Below are 22,220 nucleotides of genomic sequence, written 5' to 3' on the forward strand. Positions count from 1 at the left end.
GTATATATCCAAGAGCACACCACTCTCCCACACGTATACCAACAGTTGGAAGTTGGTTCCTTCCAACGTTGTTAATCTGTTAAATCTTCCTTGAACTCCAAGGACATTTATGCAGCAGCTATAACTGCACAAGTTTAAGTGTCACCATTAAGATTAGCTCTTATCAGCCATCTTGGGTTGATTAGGCTGGCTATTTTTTTAGACAAGAAGGAAAACCATTGGCTTAAGGACCTGGAGCATCTGACCACCCTGGCACACCTTTTAAAACTACATTCACTTTTCATATGGTTAGTGATATCTAAATTTTAATTGGGGAGTTTTGCCAGCAGCTGCCTTGATGGCATCATGTGAATGGGCTGTACGACAAGCAGCAGGACAGGAGCCCATTCAAATGCATAGAAAGGGCCTGCTGTGGAGGCCGCATGATTTACGTTGATGTGATTTCCTCCAGGTGCTGGGTCAGAATAAAAACATGGCAAGGTAGGTAATCCTACCAAGGGGATCCAGAATGATATTCTCCCATGCTGTTTCATATAGTGTTCTTTATTCAGTGAATATTAGCTTCAGTTTCAGGCATCAAATACAGGATCTGAAAAACAAACAGCAAGAGAAGGGAACACTGTGAGAATCTGGGTATGATTAAGTTACCCAGTAGAACAGTTATATCCATATCCTCTAGACCAGAGGTTGTCAACCTTTTGGACCTCAGGGTCCACCAAACTCATCATTTTAAATCCTGCACACCAGACACCCTGGGAAAATTAAAAAAAAAAAAGTCTGTAGGAAAATTCCCCACCCCGTTTTCCTACCGATTGATCATTCTTTATTTGGGATCACAGGATACCGTATCCAGCTCTGATTTCGGGGGGAGAGAGAGAGAGAGAGAGAGAGAGAGAGAGAGAGAGAGAGAGAGAGAGAGAGAGACTGAGACTTTTGGCTTCATGCAAGGAAAGCAGCAGAAGTCTTTCTCTCCCCCAAACTCCACCAGAAATTTATTTATTTTATTTATTTATTTATTTGATTTGCCAATTGTTTACAAGATAATAAGTATAAGTGTATACATAGTTGTGAATACATGAAATGGGTACATATAAGAAAAATAAAAGAATAAGAGAAACAATAGGACAGGGACGGTAGGCACGTTGGTGCGCTTAATGAGTCTTTGTGAGACTTGTCATGCCGGCACAGCCTCTTGGAGTTGGATGCCTTGCAGGGTCCCAAAGACTTATTTCTGGCGGAGTTTGCAGGACAGAAAGAAAGACCTTTGTTGCTTTCCTTGCGTGCAGCCAAAAGCAGAAGAAAGAAGCAAAAAGAAGCAGCCCAGTGGCCAGGTGAGGCATGTGGGGCAAGTGGGACAAGTTCCCCCCTCCGCCCTTTCCCCCCTCCTCTCACTACCTCATGTTGTTCGCGATGCAAGCCTTGTGTTCCTACGGGTCATGTGGGCGGTGCAGCCTTGTGTTCCCGCACAGCCTGGATTAATTGCTTGGGGGGGTGTGTGTGCTTTGGGGGTGACATTTCTCTGCGGACCATCAAAATTTTCTTGGCCCCTGGCCCACTGGTTGGCAACCACTGCTCTAGACTACTGTAATTTACTCTGTGTGGGGCTCCCCTTGAAAACTCAGAATGCCCCCTGATACTGGCTGGCTGTGGATATCATGCTTACTCTGAGGCATTGTCTGCTAGTCAGCTTCAAAAAAGTTATGCAGCTTAAATCCTTTTTACCTGCAAGATATCTCTTCCACGTGCAACCTCCCATCCTGCCCATGGAAAATAAAGATTCCCCCCTGGAAGTTTCAGAACAGAGCATCATAGTCAGAGGTGGCATTCAGCAGGTTCTGACCAGTTCTGGAGAACCGGTAGTGGAAATTCTGAGTAGTTTGGAGAACTGGCAAATACCACCTCTGACTGGAGATTTTACAGTATCCTTCCCCTGCCATGCCCACCAAGCCACGCCCACAGAACCGGTAGTAAAAAAAAATTTGAATCCCACAGTTGATCATAGTCCTGTGGAACACATTGCTCTCTGAACTTAGGCTGCCTCTCCCCTTTACCATTTTTTTGGAAGATGCCTAAATCTCTGGTTATGGAGAGTAGGACATGTTTTATCTATTGTATATGGGCTGTTGTCCCTCCTGCCATTTTTACTTGAGAGATTTTATTGCTTGCTGTGAATTGTTTTATTGATAGTAGATCTGGGTGATGTAATAGTGAGACACACAGGATGCAGACTGGGATAGCATACAGAACCTCTGTTTCTAAGAACAGAGTTTACATGCTGCAGAAAAAAACCTGTACATTCCCAGTCAGACTACATCTTGGGGAAAGGCATAATTCATAAGTCTGCCATGTTCATAGATTAAAATGGGTGGAAAGTTGTGGCTGGCAGAGTCACACAGCTATTTTTGGGTGGTGTAACAAGCAGCAAATTATGGTTTGTACTAAGAAAGGAGTTGGTTAATGATAGTTTGTTATATAAGGCACATTTGCCTGTATTTGCCCATTGGGTAAAGCTATTAATTATAGTTCACAAACCATAATGGCTGTATTTATGTGCAACACAATCACCCCAAACCAAACCAAACCAAACATATCATGACTCAACCGGAAGAACAAACCCAGAAATTAAATATTTCCTCTCCATCTTCCCATTACAAAGGTTGCCTTTATTCTTTTTTTTTTTTTTAGCTCAACACTCCAGATGGGAAAAATAGCATACCTTGGGAAATAGCGGGAACATCTGAATAGATCTGGGCAATATCTGCAGACTTTCTCTGGTTCCGAAACAACTGGGACAGAACATCTGTCAGATGGGAAAGCCCTCAAAGCTAAAACAAAGAGCAAGGGCAGTTTAACAAGCAGACCTGGGGGAAACCCAATGAACCAGGTTGCTTCTGGTTAGGTAGCCCAATTGTTTGCCTAGGGGTGGATTTGTGAGGAAGTGTCCAATCTCAGTTTGGGAATTGCTGCCTTGGCAAGGGAGCGTCCCAACCACTCTGGTAAGTGGTAAGGAATATAAAGAAGGCCATTCTTCAGTCAGTTATCTATGGACTACAGAAAAAAGAGGACTTGTGGCAGGTTAAACAAGGCCAATGGCTTCTGCAGAGGGATGGAGAGAGGAAAACAAAAGAGTATATTAAGCATGCAACTCTTTTAAGTAATTTTTAATACATTAGTAAAGCAACGGCTTGATTTGTAAAGGAAAATATACCCTTGAACAGGTAGTGCATAATACTGTTGAAAATAGGCTTTTGAGGGCACATTCTTTCCACAGAATCCTATTTGTCTGCATATTGTTGTTGTTTTTATCAGTGTGGCTGGCAATGGGAAGATAAATTCAGTGGTAACACACAAAAAATCCTATCCATATCATAAAAAGTTATTAATATATTCACCTCTCCTCAAGTGGTCTACTTCTGATTTTTGCAAATGACTGGATTCCATGTGCTGGAAGATAGAATCTAAAGATAAGTTAGATTAAATGTACATCAAAAGACACATCTTCATTACCTTAACTTACATTTCATCCTGCTTCCTAGAAGCAAGGCTTTCTCACCGTGTTCTGCAATAATTGGGTTGCTATACGGCAACTGTATGACTGACCAGGGTCTATGACCACTCACCACGGCCAACTCACCACAGCCAATTTGCTGAGCCAACTTGCCACAGCCAACTCACCATGGGGCAGCTTGCTGTGGGACAAGGGTCACACTAATATCAAAGAAATAGTGGAATTGAATAATTACAGAAAGGAAGGACAAAATGAAATGCAAATGACAAAAAAAATTAAAAAAAAATTATTTTAAATAATTAAATTGAATAATGGGGTTTTTTTTGCAATAAATTTTGATTTATTTTTGTTTCAACAAGCATATCATTGTGTGAAGAGTGTGGTTCCGGAGTGTCTTTCATATTAAAACAAATATGACAATATTCTTCATATTTAATACAATTGACAATACAATTAAAATGAACTGATGAAGTGTCCCACAGTGAGTTGTCCCATGGCTGTGGTGAGTTATCCCATTCCAGACCAATGTATTTATTGCACTTGTTATATTATTTATATTCTAAGCAAGTGGACAGTGTGTACCCAATCTTGGCTGATCCTGAAAAATCTAAGCAGGATGAAATCTAGCCTGTGTTTGGATGTCAGATTATCAGGAAATTCCAGCTGTATAGGATAGATGGATGGATGGATAGACAGACAGGACAGCAATGAACTATATTGCAGATCATCAATGATGATGATATTCTACAATGTAGCTCATTCAAAGCCCAAATGTGACTCCAAGAAATGATTAATAAAATAAAAACAGCAAAATAACACACACACTGTATACTTATCAGGCACTAGGTGCAGCTTGAAGCTCTTTAGTAGAGTCATTATTATGTGCTTAACAAAGCAATCCATGGGAAATATCCATGGGAAAGTTTTCCAGAATATGGGTCTCCCCACTGCTAATTTGGGATAGGAACAGCATTATAGCCATGATATGCTTGGGCAAAGTCAGAACTTTACCAGGACATGCTAGATGGGAATTTTAGAAGTCATCCTTTCAACATATTTGAAGGATATCATGTTGCTATTCTAGAGCCTCTCCAGTTTCTCCTGTACCATACATTTCAAATGCTGGGTATGTGAATCAAACTGGGTCTTTGAGAACCTTTTAAGCAGTGGTGGGATACACTTTTTTTTACTACCGGTTCTGTGGTCATGGCTTGGTGGGTGTGGCATGGCTTGGTGGGCATGGCAGAGGAAGGATATTGCAAAATCTCCATTCCCTCCCCACTCCTGGGGGAAGATTACTGCAAAATCCCATTCCCCCCCCCCACCCCACAAACCTGATTTCCAGCTCTGTTCTCCTGTGCAGGGCAACTAAAGAATCAGTTGGGACTTGGGAGGCAGAGAATAGATGGGGGCGGGGCCAGTCAGAGGCGGTATTTGCCGGTTCTCTGAACTACTCAAAATTTATTTATTTATTTATTTATTTATTGATTTGATTTGCCAATTGTTTACAAGATAATAAGTATAAATGTATACATAGTTGTGAATACATGAAATGGTTACATACAAGAAAAATAAAAGAATAGGAGAAACAATAGGACAGGGACGGTAGGCACGTTGGTGCGCTTATGCACGCCCCCTATCAGTTCTCCAGAACTGGTCACAACCTGCTGAATACCACCTCTGCTTTTAAGACCTTGGAAAAGGATCCTGATACTCTTCTGAAGACTTAATGGTTCATCAGAACACCATTTGAAAGCAACTGATCTGGTGGAAATCTATGATCTCCAGAAATACCTAGAACTTACTGCTATAAAGTTTTATTAAGCTGCTCATGAATGCAAGCAATGATTATATGACTTATGAATCATCAGAAGAAATAGATGAGCTATTTTGACCATTACATGAAATAGCCTTGGGACCTATGGAAGAATAGGAAAAAGGGAAATATAAATAATTTTATTGATATAACCTATAAATGTGGCAGCTGCAATCCTTGAAGACTTTTGTGGGCTCTGAGTATATTCCTGTGCTTGGTCCAAGAAGCCCCTCAGTTTTCCAGGATGCTCTTTAACCTAGAAAATAATTTTGTTCCATGTTAAAGAGCACTCCTCAATGTAATCTACAAGATACGGTAAGAATGCAATTGAAATTCCCCTTGAGTTAGGCCTTTCTTCCCCAACTTAGTGCCCTCAAAATAGTTTGGAAGCACATTCCCTAATGTATCTGAAAAGTACTAGATTGGAGAAAGCAGCACTAGAATGGGTACTCTCTTTAGATGTTTAGCCTATAACATCGTCTCTTGAAATGTATCTCTGACAATCCATGTCAAGACCCCACATGTGAATACATTATACTGAACAAAACCTGGTAATTGATCAGCCTTAGGCTATATATGTTGGATTTTCGTTGCCTAGGAAAGATTCTCAATGATGTGATTTCCTTGCACAACATGCTGAGGTTGTCAAAGGTGGAGAAGAACTATTGGATAGATGGAGAAAACCAACATGCTTCAACAGTATATGCTGTGTGTGATGGGCAGGGCGGGTGTGAGCATTTTGTCCGGGTAGCATACAGAGAAATCTTTCTTCCTAATAACAAGAAAAGGAAATACAATAGCTGTGAATACATTCCTACCTGGTTGGAGAAACTGTTGTAGGGTACATGACTTATTAGGAAGCATGCATGCTAAATAAAGGTAGCCTCTTTTTTCTCTCTCACTTCTTCTTCATCTTTATTTGATGATTTGGAATCAATAGATTAAAAACAAACGAACAACATATGACTAAAAAGAGCTCAATATGCTTGAATGGGCTTACCAGATGCTTACAGAGCACATTCCAAAAGTTCTCATTGTCATTTGCCGTCCATCCCAAGAAGGCTTTGCAATGTTGTAAACTGTTAGTACGGGACTGCAAATCCAGAGGAAATAAAAACGTTCCCCGGATCAGGATTTGAAAAATAACAGGGAAGAAAGGCAAGAACATTATTTAGCAAGCTATTACATGTTTATCCAGATAATAAAGGAAAAGTATCCAGAGTGGTTTGTTATTTCTTTCAGGAAAATTTAGTATGTTTAATGTTGAGAGGGAAGTTGCCTTTGCTATGGCAAATGCTTTTAAATTAATTCACAGTATCAGCCTGAAAAATGTTACAACTATAAAAAAAGTGCTTTACATAATTTTAAACCCATAAGCAAAGCATTTTCCATATTTTGGAAATGTTGCTTTTCCTTCTCTCAAATAAGGCAGTTGTTTAAGTTTGACATTCTTTAATTTTTCTTGAACATTATATTTTATTATGTTCAGGTTTTAGGGTGTGTATTGTGCAGGAGAGTCTATAAGTTAAATGTAAAAAAAAAAGTCAAGACAGCATTTACAAGTGTGCAATGGAAGCCCTGCCCCCCCCCCCCATTTATTTTTTTACTTGTGTTACATTGATGGGCTGTGATCATGCAGTTGTGGTTACATCTTGACTTTCTTGATATCATTCTGGGGAAATGATGTCAGATACGCTACAAAGTCTTTGCTCAAAAACACAAAGGATGTAATGCTAATCTATCTTACAATGTTCATATAGTTCATATCGTCATCATTTCATGATGTTTCTGCTGCTATCCTCCTCCTCCTCCTCCTCCTCCTACTACTACTACTACTACTACTACTACTACTACTACTACTAGCATGAACTAGGTGGGTACAAATATGTACAACTTGGTTTACCTTTGTCACATCTAGATGTGGATCTTCTAGGTTTAACATCAGTGTTACAATACTATTGAGAACCTGATCCTGCATAGAGGATTTGTCTTTTGGGTCCAAAGTCTTCAAGATGTCTTGGAACAGTTGATTTGCAGCACAACATACATTGTTCCTCCTCTGGAGTTTCAGAAGGAAAGGAAATACTTCAATTTCTATTAGACTTGTAAATATCAACTTTGGAAGCAAAACAAAGATCTAGTTTTTTAAGGCTATTTTCTCTCGGGCCCCTTCCTAAGGAAAACTGGCACAAAATAACTGAATTTATTAATGAGAAGAAAGGGAGATGCTTTATGCCAGATCCTTATGGTTATTTCTCCTATAATAGAAGAAAAGAAGAAAATATTTTTAAAGATTTCCCAAATTTTTCTATTTATCCTCCCAGTTTGAAAAGCCTATCTCATGTGAATGAATAATATCTTCTAACTTACATCTACCAAGAATGGCTGAAGCTGTTTGACAATCTTTAGAAGTACATGGTTGACAGTTTTGTGGTGTGCAACCTCCTTGGTTATGACCTCAATAGCTGTCAATGTCACCTTCTCATCAGAATCATTGAAGTTAGGAAGTATACTCAGGATTAGGGATGTGAGTTCTTTCCTCTGAAAAGACATCAACACTCATTCTTTCTTTCTTTTTGTATTTGTCTATTTGATATAATTTGATACCACTATTATTGAACAGATCGGCAACTTGTATGCTAAATACAGTAAAACCTTTTTGTAGGACATGAAAGTTTAAGATGCAATTCTTCCCAAAGTTGTAGGCAGCAAAGAAGGACTTCTAGAGAACTAGGCCACAAAAATGCGAAGGCATTTGTCACTTTATTAATACTTGAAGAGGCAAGACATTGTGCTTTGATGGACTATTTATTTACCTATGAGATTTACCTCTGCCTCAGTCAATAAATGGACTTTCAATCTCACTTCTAAGGCAGGAGATTGGTGATCTGTCTCAAAGAAACTTAGTGTTTTATGGATTAAAAACAGTAGCTTGAATTGTCCTTGGAATTAAATAGCTCAATCAATATAGTTGATCCTCAAAAGTAATAATATCAGCTTTATATATCCCTTGTAGAAGAAAGCTGGCTACAACATTCTGAACATATTAAAGTTGCCAAAGTCTTTTCAAGGCAGTTTCATGCAGGGAATCTTACAATATTCAAGAAAAAGAGGCAACTAAGGCATTATTCACAGTTGCCTGATTGAATGGTTCCAGCACCAAATTAGCTTCATTTCTTCAGACACAAGTCATTATGTTAACCTCATTCATAATCTAAAGTTTTCTTCAAGCATGCAAATAATATACCAGGTTCAATCACTGATGGGGGAAAAAAATCATTGTCACTCACGTTTTGCAGATGCTGAATTACATTCCCCATCCCGTGAAGACTGAGCCAGCGGTAGGTTGGGTTTGAATCAATCTGCCAACTCTTTAATAAGCTCAAGATATAATGCTTTTGTAGCACTGTATAGGTAGACTCAGAAGAAAGAAGCTGAACAACATAAATAAATAAATATGTGGCAGAAAATCAGAGCACTTCACCTATCCCCCATTAGCTGTGGAAAGATAAAGATGGAATCAGGGCTGTATTTTGGGGGAAAGAAGTCAAGAAAGTCAAGATGGTGGACATCACTGCTCAATTGAAGGACATGTTTAGGAGCTTTGCTTATATGGTCATGAGTACCATCATGACTTTTTTGCCCTCTCTGGGATGCCTCTGGAGGGAACTCTGATTTCCTAACCCTTCCCCACTTCTATTTCCTCTTTTTCTTCCACGCCTATTTTTAACACACCTATGATCTCTAAGAAAAAGCATCAAGTGAGGCATTAGGAGTTTGTTCATTTATTAGTTGAAGAATTTAAAAGGCCATATAATGCTGCAGGACAGAAAGGACAACAGGTGTATAATCTTGAGATGATTTCAGAAAAAGAATTCCATTCAGAATTTTGGGTTTTCCCTTATAATGTTTTCTTTATAGCATTATCACACCCTGTTTAGCTGGGATGAAAATTAGAATATTAGTTTGCCAAATGGACAGGTGGTAAGACCTACAGATTTTAGCTAGATGGAACAGGGATGTAGTAACCGAGGTATCAATCATCAGCCATAAATTAAGTTCAAATAAATGAATTCATAAGTGCATGTCAACAGTGAATTGTCATACCTTCTCCCAGAGCCTTTTTCCTTTTTGTGTGGGTTGCATTGGTTGTGGCTACAATCTTGATCTTTTTGGAAACCTTCCCCACCCCCGCAATGTCCCTGAATGCTCAGAGTTTTTTATGTCATTTTCCAGCTAGAGTTGCAAATCTAAATCTACTCCTAAGTGCTCATGCTTAATCTGTCCCAAACAGCTACATGAAGGAGGAAATAAACCTACTGCAGTGAAAAAGGCCATTGCTGTTAGTTTCTGTTGATCATCCCCATGATGGAGAAATGGTATCACCTTGGTGAACACAGCATAATCAAGCCCATGATGATTCTTGACAAGAGCCCTAGAAGAACAACATTAATCAAATTATTGCATATCACAGTCATGGTGAACTCTGCCGTGAGCTTTCCCCCGCCCTATGGTTTACCTGGCCAAGAGGAAAACACCTTCAAGGTAATTCTCTGGTGAAGATAGAAGTTCCCAGTTTTCTGTGAGACTCGTAAAACATGTCTGTGATGACCTCTCCCTTTTAATCAAGGCTTTTAAAGTTTCCATGGTACAGCTGAATTAAGGACAAGAAAATAATTTGACTGGTATTTGATCTCCCTCTCCCTCCCCCCCTCTCTCCATCAATTATCTATCTATCTATCTATCTATCTATCTATCTATCTATCTATCTATCTATCTATCTATTTATCATCTATCTAATATATATATATATATATATATATATATATATATATATATATATATATATATATATATATATATAAAACTGTATAAAACTGTATATTTTATATAAAACATATAAAACTGTATATGAACGGTTAAATTATGGAGGGGGGGAAGGGGTGATTAGCAGCTAAAATTTTATAAGATACACCCAAAAGTGTTCAAGAAGCAAAATCTTTGTTAGCTAGTATACTTTTGGAGACATATGAAAATGGAATAACATTCTCAGTCTATATGAGAACTTATTTTTTTCTGAAAATCCCTGTCATTTCTGTTGGTAGTAAACTGCTACATCAGGGATGCATTTTGTTGGGACTTCCGGTTTGTCGGCCTTCGCGAGCGGCAGGATTTTGCGGCTCTTGCGCGATCCCTGCCCGCGCTAGCCGCTTTTGGGGCTCCGACCCAGACGGGTGCGGAGCTAGGCTGCCCTGCAGGGGCAGCTGAAGGTAGGGGATCCGGAGAGGGGTTTGGGGTGTTGCAGACCCCTCCCTGGCCGGTAGAACCCCTTTTCCCAGGACGGTGCAGCGGCGGTCCGTAATGGCCGCCACAAAGAAGCTGGCAGCCGGGTAAGAATGCGCAGGAGGAAGTGGAGAAAGTGATTGAGAGGAGAAAGTTTTTCTTGGCTCCTAGGACTCTAAGACATATTTAATAAAATTCCTGAAAAGTATGACTTTCTGAATAATACCTGCCAGAAGAGGAAAAAAGCGGCAGTTTGATGGTGCTGAAAGGATAGCTTACCCTCTTTTCCTACGGAATAAATAACTGGATATTAAGAAACCTATTTTTTTAGGTGAAAATTGGTTTTAAGCGATGAGTGGGAAGAGAGAGGATTAAAAAGAAAATATTTGTATGCTAAGACTTTGTTGGAGGAGATGCCTTAAGGATTCAAGACTAGAATATATTGCAATAAGATTTTAAACAGATTTGGACTTTCTTTCTCTTTGATTGATATTACCCCAGAAGGAGAAAGTGAGAACTCTGCCTTGGTTTGGACTGACTGATAACTTTGGGACTGCTTTATTTTTTTTATTTTCTTTGGAATATTCTGGTTGTTGTAAGAAGAAAGAAGGGGAAAAGAAAAGAAAAGATTTATAATGGCTCTTTCTGTTGAGGAACTAAGAAAAGAATATGAACAAGCAAAAAAAATGGTAAAGATGGTGTGGAAGAAGCTTTCCTTTTTTTAGAAATGGCGCTTACTAACTATCAACAAACATTACAACAGATGAAGACAGCAGAGGAACAAGAAAGAAAGGAAGGAGCCATTTTTAATGAATCTCAGAATTTGATCAAGAAAGAAGGAAGAGAGAAAAGAAGAGAACTAAAAGACTTAAGATCTAAAAAAAACATTTAAGAAAGGGAAAAATAAGGTGCAAAATCAATATGATGACAGTAAACAAAAGGAAAAAGGAACACGACAGAGAAGGGAAGCCAGTAAGGCAGAGGCTAGAAGAAGGGGGGTAGAAAGGTTTGTTGGGAGAAGAAAGAAAGGGAAAAGGTGGAGAAAAGCTACAATGTTTTGAAATTAAATAAAAAAAAGGAATTTTTTATGGATAATGGATAAAGTATAATTTTTTCAAAAAGATTTTGCAAGGTACATAAGATGAGATGGTAGTATTGTAATGGTTTAAGAGTTGATAAGAGATTAAAATGTTAAAATGTTTAATAATGATAGGCTTTAAAATTTAATAATAGGGGAGGTTTAGAATACTGTTTTAATTAAAGAGTTTAATAAGATTATGGTATTGATGTTATTATAAAATTTTTATTATAGTATTTGTTTTTAATATTTGGATTTATTGTCTAATTATGTATTTAAATATTTTGGATGTACTAGTTAGATAGAATGTACCAAGCAAAATCGGATTGGGTATTGGATGTTATCTTAAAGGTTAATTTGATTAATTTAGTGGGGAGATAGAAAGGCATCATACTCTGATTAATGATTTCAGGAGAAACTTATTTTTTTCCTTTTTATAAGGAATGAGACAAAGGGACGATAAAAAATGGACAAAAGATACAAATATAATGATTCAAACTAAGATGATTAATTAAGATAGAATTAAGAAGAGTGAAATATGTGGAGAAGTTAATATAGAAGACTTAGAATGGTAAATAAAATAAGTAATGATATGTAAGATGAGCATGAAGATAATTGAAGTCCATGAAGAGAGAGATACCTGGGTCCAAGTTACTTTCCAAAAGATTTTTTTATGTTTTGTGTGTTGTGTGTATATGTTTTTTGGGGGGAGAATTAGTAAAAGCTTGCAGAAATATAGAATGAGAATAATGGTAACTAAGTCAGAAAGAAATAGATGAAATAATAATAATAATATTGAATAAGAGTAAAGAGAAGTAAAGAGAAATTGAATAAGAGGTTTTTGTATGTTATATGGAAATGGTTTAAAACAGAATCATAATTTATCTGACTTGTTAAATTTACAATGAAAAAAGGTTTAAACATGTAATGAATAATGATAATTTGTGTGTTTTAAAAATTAATAAAACTTGTTTTTTTTTTTAAAAAAAAGGGATGCATTTTGTTCTTGGACACTTGGTCTTTGAGTAGTAATCCAGGGATCACACCAGAAAAGCAGATGGATCCATGAACAAAGAAAAGTCACATTTAGTCACTTTAAATTCAATTAGTTCAGCTAATAATTACACAAATTCCTTCTATTTAATGACACATATATTTGATGACGCATATATTTAATGACATTTCACTTCTGCTCACATAGAACATTGGTATCAAGTTTTGAACGGACACTCATCTGTGCTGAAATTACTGAAACTACTGTACTTCAGCATATGAACAAATGAAATAGGTTTTTAGTATGTTTTTACATTTTTGGTGGTGTGCATGTGTGTGTGTGTGTGTGTGTTCACACACATTTAGTGTTTAAATAGCACCAGTATCCTGATTTTTATAGACTAGCACAGAATGCTGGCTGGGGAATTCTGAAATTGAAGTCCAGACATGTTCAAGCTTCCATTGTTTGCACAAAAAACTATTTTTGCTTCAAGATTTTTGTGTATTCTCTCTCTGTCTGTCTCTGTCTCTGTCTCTCACTCCCCCTCCCCCCTCCCCCCATATCACTGCAATCCAAACAAATTATCAGCAGTAAATGTAGAAGGTGTGTGGAAGTGAAGAAAGGAAGTTTTGTAAATGGTGAGATACCACATATCTCATTAATAAAATGCCATTTTGAATGCTATAAATCTAATGATATTAGAAGATCATGTCATCTCTGTTCAGCCAGTGTTGTGGAAGTGATGAGTTCTATTAATTTATCAAAAGAGAAGAAAGGTATCCAATAAAGATTGGAGAAACATTCTAGAAAGAGGCTACATCCCTTCTGTCTTCCTTCTCTGACTTCTGAAGAAGAACAAAAATGTTCCACTGCTGAAGATGTGAAGGCTTAGGAGAAACATTTAGAAGACTTCTGAATAAATGCCCCCAAAAGCCTCTCACCCTTTTCTGTCCTTTCTCCAATTTTTCCAGTTTCCTTCCAGCTCACCAGATTTGTAGAAGTATGAGTAAGGTCTGGCTTCAACCTTGATACTAAATGCTTCTGAATCTACTGGAACTTACTTCTCAATGTATTGAATGTTCAGTCATAATTGATGATTAGTCACAACATGTGACAATCATTCTTTCAAGAATTTTTCTAGGAGGACATTTTAATTTCTCTCATCGTGTATATTCGCTGATGTACACAAGCATCAATATCTCTACAAGTCTCTGTCCTTAAGAAATAAAAAAAGTTTATTATGTAAAACCTAACACCGTTATTACTTGTTTTGTATCCCACTAGTTACCTTATGTAGTGTGATGTTTTGAGGATCTCCTCCTGCCCATAGTCATCATCTAAAGAGCTCACCAAGTAGTGCAGTTGAATGACCAGGAAAATGATCACAGATACGTAAAAGCTATTCATAGGAACTTTGCACCTTTTATCCTTAAATATTATGCCCAGGGCCTTTGTTGCCTGGGAAAAGAATATACATATAAACACAATATCTAAATTCTAGACAATTTGGTGTTTATCTGCCAAATATGTATCATTCATTATTTGGATTCTCAAATGAGTAAGTAACCATGGAAGAAACTTACAGCCAGCGGGAAAAAGGAAGTATTATTATCCTTGAAATTTAGGTCTGAGCCCAGGGGCTCACTGTGGAGGCTGGGTCTTCTTTTCAGGACTTCAAGGAGTTTGGCAAGGACCTGGAGTCTGACAGGTTGTTTAGCTTGGCCCAGGGCTTCCCAAATTTGAGTAACATGTCTGAAAATTGAAATTGAAAACAAAACATATGAAGATTTTTTTGTTTAAAAAAAAAAAGTCATTGCTGATTACTTCTTCAAACCTATTTTGGGATAAAGTTCCAAAGGTGCTTTTTCAAGAGGCAACTGCATGTTCTGGTTTTTCTTTGAAAACATTTCACTTCTTATCCAAGAAGCTTCTTCAGCTGAAGAATAACAAGCGAAATGTCTTCAAAGAAAAACAAGAACGTCCAGTGGCCTCTTGAAAAAGCATCTTTGGGACAACCATGACCTGGATGACTGAGAATCTCCACAGTCATTTGGGATAAAGTGTGTGTGTGTGTGTGTGTGTGTGTGTGTGTGTGTGTGTTGGAGAAAAAGACAGAGAGACAGACTTATTGAAATGAAAATATGGGCACAAATACAGACAAAAAGAGAAACTTTCTGCACACCTGGAAAACAATTGGCTATTAAAGATAGCAGAGGATATATATATGTGAGTTGCTTTTTAAATTAGGAAGGTTAGAACAGTATTTTAAAGGAGCATCTTGTCACTGTTTTTCACCCAAACCGAGACACTGTCGTCTTCAATAACCACAGGTCCAGGTTGTACAAGTCAGTTCAGATGCTGCCTTTCACTCGCCCAATTTGCTTTGTTGTTTCCAGCACTCTTCTCCTGACACATTTGTGAACTGGTCCCTGCTTCATCTTTTTAATAATTGGAGTGGCAAAGAAAGCACATTCCATGCTGCTGAAGCATACACTGGAGGCTCATGAAAGTTCAGCTGAGTAATGCAGGAAGAGACAAATAACGTACAATTCTTTGTATCAATAAAGTCAATATTTCTTCTTCACTGAACAACTTGTGTGGCTGGGTCTCCAGGAGGCAATCTTATAATGTAGCATCTTGAAAGCAACAGTCTCAGAAACCAGCATGGCGGTGCAGTTTTCCCCGGATTTAGTTTTATGTCATGTAACAAATTCAAGTTTATCCAGAGGTGAGAACAAGGGATTAATTCTTAGATTATGAATTTCAAATTTATGTTTTCAGCAGCTTGCTTTGGAAAATTGCTATGTTCTTCTTATTTATGACTACTCTATATTCCAACTAATGATTTATAGCATCATCTACAGTGGTGGTATGCTACCGGTTCGGCCCGGTTCTACCGAGCTGGTAGCGGTGATGAGCAGCAGAGACCAAACCTGTTTTCTCCGCTGCTCTGCTGTTGGGCCTCCCCATCCACCCACCCGGGCTCCTATATTCACCTTTATCCTCTGCTTTTGAAGTGCAGTTGCTTTGCGTGGCACAGAAGAGTGCCACGCGGCAGCTGCTGAAGTGACCGGGAGAGTGCAGGCTTGCAGGAAGTGAGTTGGAATGCCTCTGCACCTGCGCAAACACCTCTGCACCTGCGCAAAGTGCGTGTTTGGCGTGCATGTGCCCACCAAGCCACACCCACTGAACCGGTGGCAAAAAAAATGGAATCCCACCATTGATTGTCTAACCATTGTTGGGCCAACCTAAAGCTTGTCTGTTTTACTGTTTTGTTGGCACAAGAAAAGTAGGGTGATTCCAGAAAATGCTCTAAATCGCCCATTAGAAAATAGTCCAGGACTGAACATGGAATTCTTCAGAAGATGAAATTCTTACAGTACAATCTATATGATGGACTCAAAAAATAATGTTCACTTTTGGCATAATCTTCTTTTGCATTCCAAGAATTCCAAACTCGGTCCTTGACAGGGGTGGGATTCTACCAGTTCGCACCTATTCGCTAGAACCAGTTGTTAACATTCTAAGCAGTTCGGAGAACCAGTTGTTAGAAGAAATTACTGGCCTAATCCTGTAAGGAAGGCAGGAAGGAAACATTCTGGTGTTGCTTATAGAAACTGCCTCTCCGTTAACCCTTATTACATTCTTGGCAGGACTAGACTTCCTGTCTCAGGAACTTCTCTGGAGTTTTTTCCCCCTCCTTTGGTGGTACTTTGCTTGTGTGGAGTGACCATTTAAAGTTGCAGTGGCACTGAAAAAAATGACTTATGACCATTTTTCACACTTACGACTGTTGCAGCATCCCCACAGTCATGAGAGGCCAGACGAGGAGATGCGTGCCTCGATGTGAGTGATATTGAGTTGATCACTCCCAGCCAATAACATGACCACCAAGCCATGTGCACCCAGTCACATGACCACCAAGCCACACCCACCACCTAAGCCACGCCCACAGAACCGGTTGTTAAAAATTTTGAATCCCACCCCTGGTCCTTGACATTTTCAGGTAGGCATGGAAAAGATCCCTACTGAAATCTCTTAAAAGCCATTGTTAGTAATTGTGGGTGGGTGTGATTATGACATAAGGCAATTTCCTGTATTTTATACTCATTTTTGTCTGTGTCGTGCTGATAAATTATGACCAGATGAGGGCTCTGCAGACTGTCTTGTCTTGTAGGGTTTCATAAGTACATCCCCCAAGCTCGTAGACTTGAATGAACCCTTGTATTTTGATTTCGTGTCCATTGGTACTGAAAAATAGACACTGACAATTGCATTAGCAATTCAACAATTGAAGTGAATCATCACTAACCCAATAAATAAGGGACAGATGAGTGCATTTATCCACAGTATTCCAGGAATAAATGTGCGTATGGTAGAGAATTCAAAATGGTGGGGTCATTGCTATTGTTATCAGCCCACCTCTTCATCAGAAGAAAGCCTTTTCCCCCCCATACTTGTCAGAATAATTAGCCTGCCACTCTTTTTTCCTCCCCAAGTGCCTCTGAGGCAATTTGTACTTCTAGTGACTACATGGAAAAGTCCTTGCAGTTTTCTGGCCAACATTTGTAGAACTAGATTGCCATTGCCTTCTTCCTAGGGATTTTTGAAAATGACTGGCTGAAAGTTCCCCTACTTGCTTTATGCTTAACTTAGGAACAGAACTCAGATTTCCTTACTCCCAGCCCAGCTCTTTAACCACTAGACCAACCTGTCACAAAAGAACGAGAGCCTCAGAAGACTTGAGATGGCCTCATCTGTGTGTGCTTCAACCAGCAGGCAAACAGCTCCTATTGCTGCTTCTCTTGCACTGCGATCCTGGATAGCATTCAAGTGGAAATAAATAATATCTATGATTTCTGGTACCTAGAAAGGAGAAAAAAGAGATTGTCACGGGTTGTATTTTCTTGATTTTCTAGTGCTTGATATAACTTATTCAAATATGAATGTAGTAGTACTGAACATCTTGATAAGACAGGTTCTTCTTAGGAAAAATGGGCCTTTCGTTGTCTAGATTTTCAAAAGGAAGTCTTCATCAGGAAGCAAAAAAATATGGATCAAAACTGGATCATAAAGTATTGGAATTTCTCAAATGATGAAGTGCACCCTATTAACTGAAAAGTGTGTATTAGTTGACTGAAGTCACAAAATATTTTTCAGAGCACTTCTTCTAGGGAACACTTATTTAGAACTTTAAATATTATAAAACAATTTTCCCAGTGAAGGACTATCTCCATCACGTTAGGATTGAGCAATATGAATGACATGTCCATAAAACAAAGAATCCTGTTGCTTTGGAATAATATTGCAATTCTGAGTTGGTAATCTTTGGACACATGTATTTCAGAGTACAGATTATAATCGGTGAATTCCCATGTCAAGTCAGATGGAAAAATATTCTTTTGTTTCTAGAATTCTCAGTGTTGAAGAATAAAATTGCACCCAGATTCATCTAGAGCAGGGGTGTCCAACCTTGGCAACTTTAAGACTTGTGGACTTCAACTCCCAGAATTCCTCAGCCAGCTTTGCTGGCTGAGGAATTCTGGGAGTTGAAGTCCACAAGTCTTAAAGTTGCCAAGGTTGGACACCCCTGATCTAGAGAATTCAGAATTATAGGTATTTTTGATGATGAAGTTTTTACTGATAATCAAGGCATCCTTAATGTCAGCTGACCATCTTATATTTGCTTGCGCTTCGCTGCTATGCAGCAAGAGACTGCCATTAACTGTGGTGAGGGGGAATGAATGGAAGGGGGATGCTTCAGGAAATGAAAGTAAGTCCTATATCTCCTCCAGATGCTGCCTTAAGGTCATCCAATTGGAAGAAGGAGAGGAGGTGCTTTCCAAACTACACTTGGACCGATCATTAGGAAAACATCTTGCCTGAACTTGATTGATTATACTGGGGTGGGCAATGAGAGACAGTTAAGGGAGGGAAAAGTAGAATGTAGGGATTTTGGTGTGCGATTTTCAGTTCTGGCTTTGCATTAGTGCAGTACACTGATCTCTAATAAATTATGCCTTTCTCAATAAATGGAGCCAAGGATCACTTTATTTAGAGGTTTAAGTTGTGGCAGATCCGACACTTCAACATCTATGTCATGAATATCACTATAGAGGTGGCTCAGCAAATCAAAATTGTTTTTGATTACAGTGATTATGCTGTAATATGATGTTTGATTTAAAGAAATAATAATGCCATTAGCAACTTGTAATGACCATTTATAGGGGCAGATACCACTGGGAAAAAAATCGGAATAGGTTGGTTGCTATTGAAACATAGTGCAAATCGGTTTGCTACTATTTAAACTAGCAGTACTAGGGCAAGGGATAATTTCAAGACACCTGCAGGGTAAATCTGAGCATCAAATCAACATGGAACTTGACAATGAGACCTGCAAAATTCTCAACTTGTCTTACCTTTCCCCTTAATTTGTTCTTCTCTTTCTTTAAAAGAGAATTCAGCATAATTGCAGCTGCCTGAATATTGTTTCTGTTTGAGTCCCGCAGGCTAGCCACTGCCAAGAGTATCTGTCCAGTAACAGTGGCTGTTGGATCAGTTTTGAGAGGTTTCTGAAAGAGTCAGAGAAGAGGCCACCATAGGACACTTGGTGGAGATCAAGTGTAAATGTCTGCAATTCTTAAGCAAGTGGCAGAGCCAGTTTGTGCTTTTATTAAATTTTACTCAGTGCTGCAAGGAGAAGTCTAGGACAAGTCACTCTAACCATTAGCTCTGGACTATAACATTATGTCTACCCCTAGGTTCTCCTGTCAAGGCTCCAATATGCACCCCCATTCAAATCATAAGTCTCTAGCCACATCTTTCAGAGTAAAAAAAAAAGATTTATTAGGAGTGAACATATCAGCGTTTCTTGGTTGCAGCCGACTCTGACACATCATTCATTTCACCCTTGACCCTAGTCTTGCCCCCACCCCCCTGGATTCTCCAATGAGAATTCTCCAATGAGACACATCCATAGCCAAGAGTCATCAATCATGCTCTCCAGTAATAATCTTGCGCACCAACAGCTTCAGCTGCCAAGCAATTATCTGAAGCATTTAAGGAATGCACTGTTTTCCCTACTCCCTTTCTGCTGGCAACGAAAAAGACCAAAAAAGTATTTTTTAGTTGACATCTCCAATATAAAGTTTGAAATCTGTGTGAGACTTCAATTCTCATAATGCCTAACCAGTATCACCACAAAGATGGGGGTTGAATTCCAACATGGCTGGAGGGCAGAAAACTGGGGAATGCTAGTTGAAGTGTACATACTGTATATGGTCATCGAACATGAAATTAAACGTACTAAAATAAATGGAAAACTGCCTCAAGACAATATATGTGTACAAGTTTGCCAAGAACCAAATTTAGTCTTTGAGCAGCCTACTAGAAGCCACATTCCAAAACATAGATGGGGGTCTTTAAAAAAAGTGGATTGAGATAGATTAAAATGATATTTGATTTCATTTGAATTTTATTAATATTTTTCAGTGGCTGTATTGGGAAAGTATATACTTCCACCACTGCATAGTAGCTATAACTATGAAGGATTGGAGCATAAGCAGAAGACTTTTGGAATTAATAGTCTTCTGATTCACAGGTTGATTGTACCTCATTACATTCTTCTGTAATCGGAGTCAAGGAGATACTCTCATGATGTTCCATATCTGCAATCCCTGTTTTGTGTTTTAACTCCAGAAGAAAGTTCTCAAGCTCCAACCCTGACTGGACAGTGAGACCTTTCTCTTGTAGTCTGCTTCTTGTGTTCTGCACATAGTATTTTGCTTTTTCTGGCACAAATATGTGAACTGTATGTGGCTTTGCCTTCACCTGGAGCGGGCCATCTAATGTGTCCCCAGAGGAGGTCTGTGTGGATTTATCAAAGCAGATAAAATCTGGTTCACTGGCAAAGGGCATGTTCAGCCTCAGATGTGGTCCATCGGCCTTCTCTATTTTTTCTTTTATCACCATAGCTGCTCTAGGAGAGAAAGAAAGATTGTGAAGTTGCCTCTCAGAAGAACCTCTAAAATTATTCTTGGCCAAAGCATGCTGAGTTGGATGAGGAGAGTTTTCTGCTGAACCCTGTGGAAACAAAATCCCTCAAATAAGGATCTCATAAAAACTTGTACGCTACAGGTTTTGTCCTCGACTTAGGCCGACAATTGAGCCCAACATTTTTTGTTGTTAAGTGATATATTTCTTAAGTGAATTTTTCCACATTTTATGACCTTTCTTGCCTCAGTTATTAAGTGAATCTCTCTTCTCCATTGTCAGGAGAATGCTTGTCAGAAGATTGCAAAAGGGGATCACATGATTTTGGGATACAAAGCAATGGTCATAAGTATGAACCAGTTGCCAAACATCTGAATTTTGATCACGTGATCATCGGGATCCTGGAAAGGTCGTAACTGTGAAAAACAGTGGTAAGTCACTTTTTCAGTGCCATTATAACTTTGAACGGTCACTAAATGAACTGTTGTAAGTCCAGGACTACCTGTATACAATAATAAGAAATGAAAATGTTGTTGTAAGAAATCTGTTAAACTTTACAGTGAAAAGCCAGAAATAAAATTACTCCCAAAGTTCATGGCTTTTTGCTTTTGCTCAAAATATTGTGGTGATTCACCTGTACAATTTATAGCAGTGTTTCCTTTTTTTTTTTTTAATAAACAAGTTTTACTCAATTTTTCCAAAACAACATAAAAAAGCTCTTTTCACTGTACAACATAATTCCGAGTCACCACTTTTACATGCAAATATGACAGTAATTATATATTCATTTTTTACATTCAACATTGTCTTGTCCATTTTTAACTTGATTCTATTATTACTTCTCCATTTCAACTTTTACATAAGAAAAGAAACAAACACATTAATTCTGTTAAGTGATATTACTTTCATTCTTAGCATCTTCTCAATTCATTTCAATTTATTTCAAATATATTTCTTAAAACATTAACATTTCTTTTAAGCGTGGCCTTTTCCAAAGTACTCTTTTCTCATTTTACCTCTCAACTTTTATATAAGAAAAGGAACAAGCAACTTGATCCTATTCATTAATATTACTCTCATTCTAAAGCAGCAGTATTTCTATAGTATTTGCTTTATTCTAATTCTATAATCACAATTGATAATTATTTTCATAACATCTATTTTATTGTAATAACGTGTAGGCGTGTATATACAGTATATGTGTGTGTGTGTGTGTGTGTGTGTGTGTGTGTGTGTGTAAGATGCATAAAAAATTAATCAATTCTCTTTAAGAACTTTAATTAAAATTCCCTACAGTAATAAGAAATTTAGGGCCTGCCCAATGATATTCCTACAAAAAAGGTCCAAGAAATTTTTACTTACACAATGGAAAATGAGATGGATAACTTCCATCCATTTATTTTGAACAGAGAGTATACACATTTGATTGATTGATTCATTGATTTATTGAGGTGTCATATTTCTAGTGACCACATAGATTTTCTTCATGACAAACATATGCATATGAAAAAAGTGTAAAGTCATCATGTATGATTATAGCTTTTAAATA

General features: G+C 38.2%; 1 protein-coding gene across 1 annotated transcript; it reads right to left on the minus strand.

The window, feature by feature from the left end:
* Window positions 1–569: 569 nt before the first annotated feature.
* Window positions 570–20,650, minus strand: LOC113412933 (maestro heat-like repeat-containing protein family member 6). The gene is made up of 15 exons (XM_087967693.1): window positions 20,291–20,650; window positions 19,099–19,251; window positions 17,391–17,545; window positions 14,263–14,431; window positions 13,968–14,137; window positions 9,844–9,978; window positions 9,645–9,759; window positions 8,615–8,758; window positions 7,695–7,865; window positions 7,228–7,383; window positions 6,325–6,417; window positions 5,478–5,580; window positions 3,393–3,458; window positions 2,694–2,825; window positions 570–589 (listed from the first exon to the last, which is right to left on the minus strand). The coding sequence occupies exons 1-15, from the start codon at window positions 20,648–20,650 to the stop codon at window positions 570–572; spliced, it is 2,142 nt and encodes a 713-aa protein (XP_087823819.1).
* Between the last annotated feature and the right edge of the window lie 1,570 nt (window positions 20,651–22,220).

The sequence above is a fragment of the Notechis scutatus genome, chromosome 5 (assembly GCF_049901735.1).
Source record: "Notechis scutatus isolate UNSWTSFEM ecotype Mainland chromosome 5, rNotScu1.2, whole genome shotgun sequence".
NCBI lineage: Eukaryota > Metazoa > Chordata > Lepidosauria > Squamata > Elapidae > Notechis > Notechis scutatus.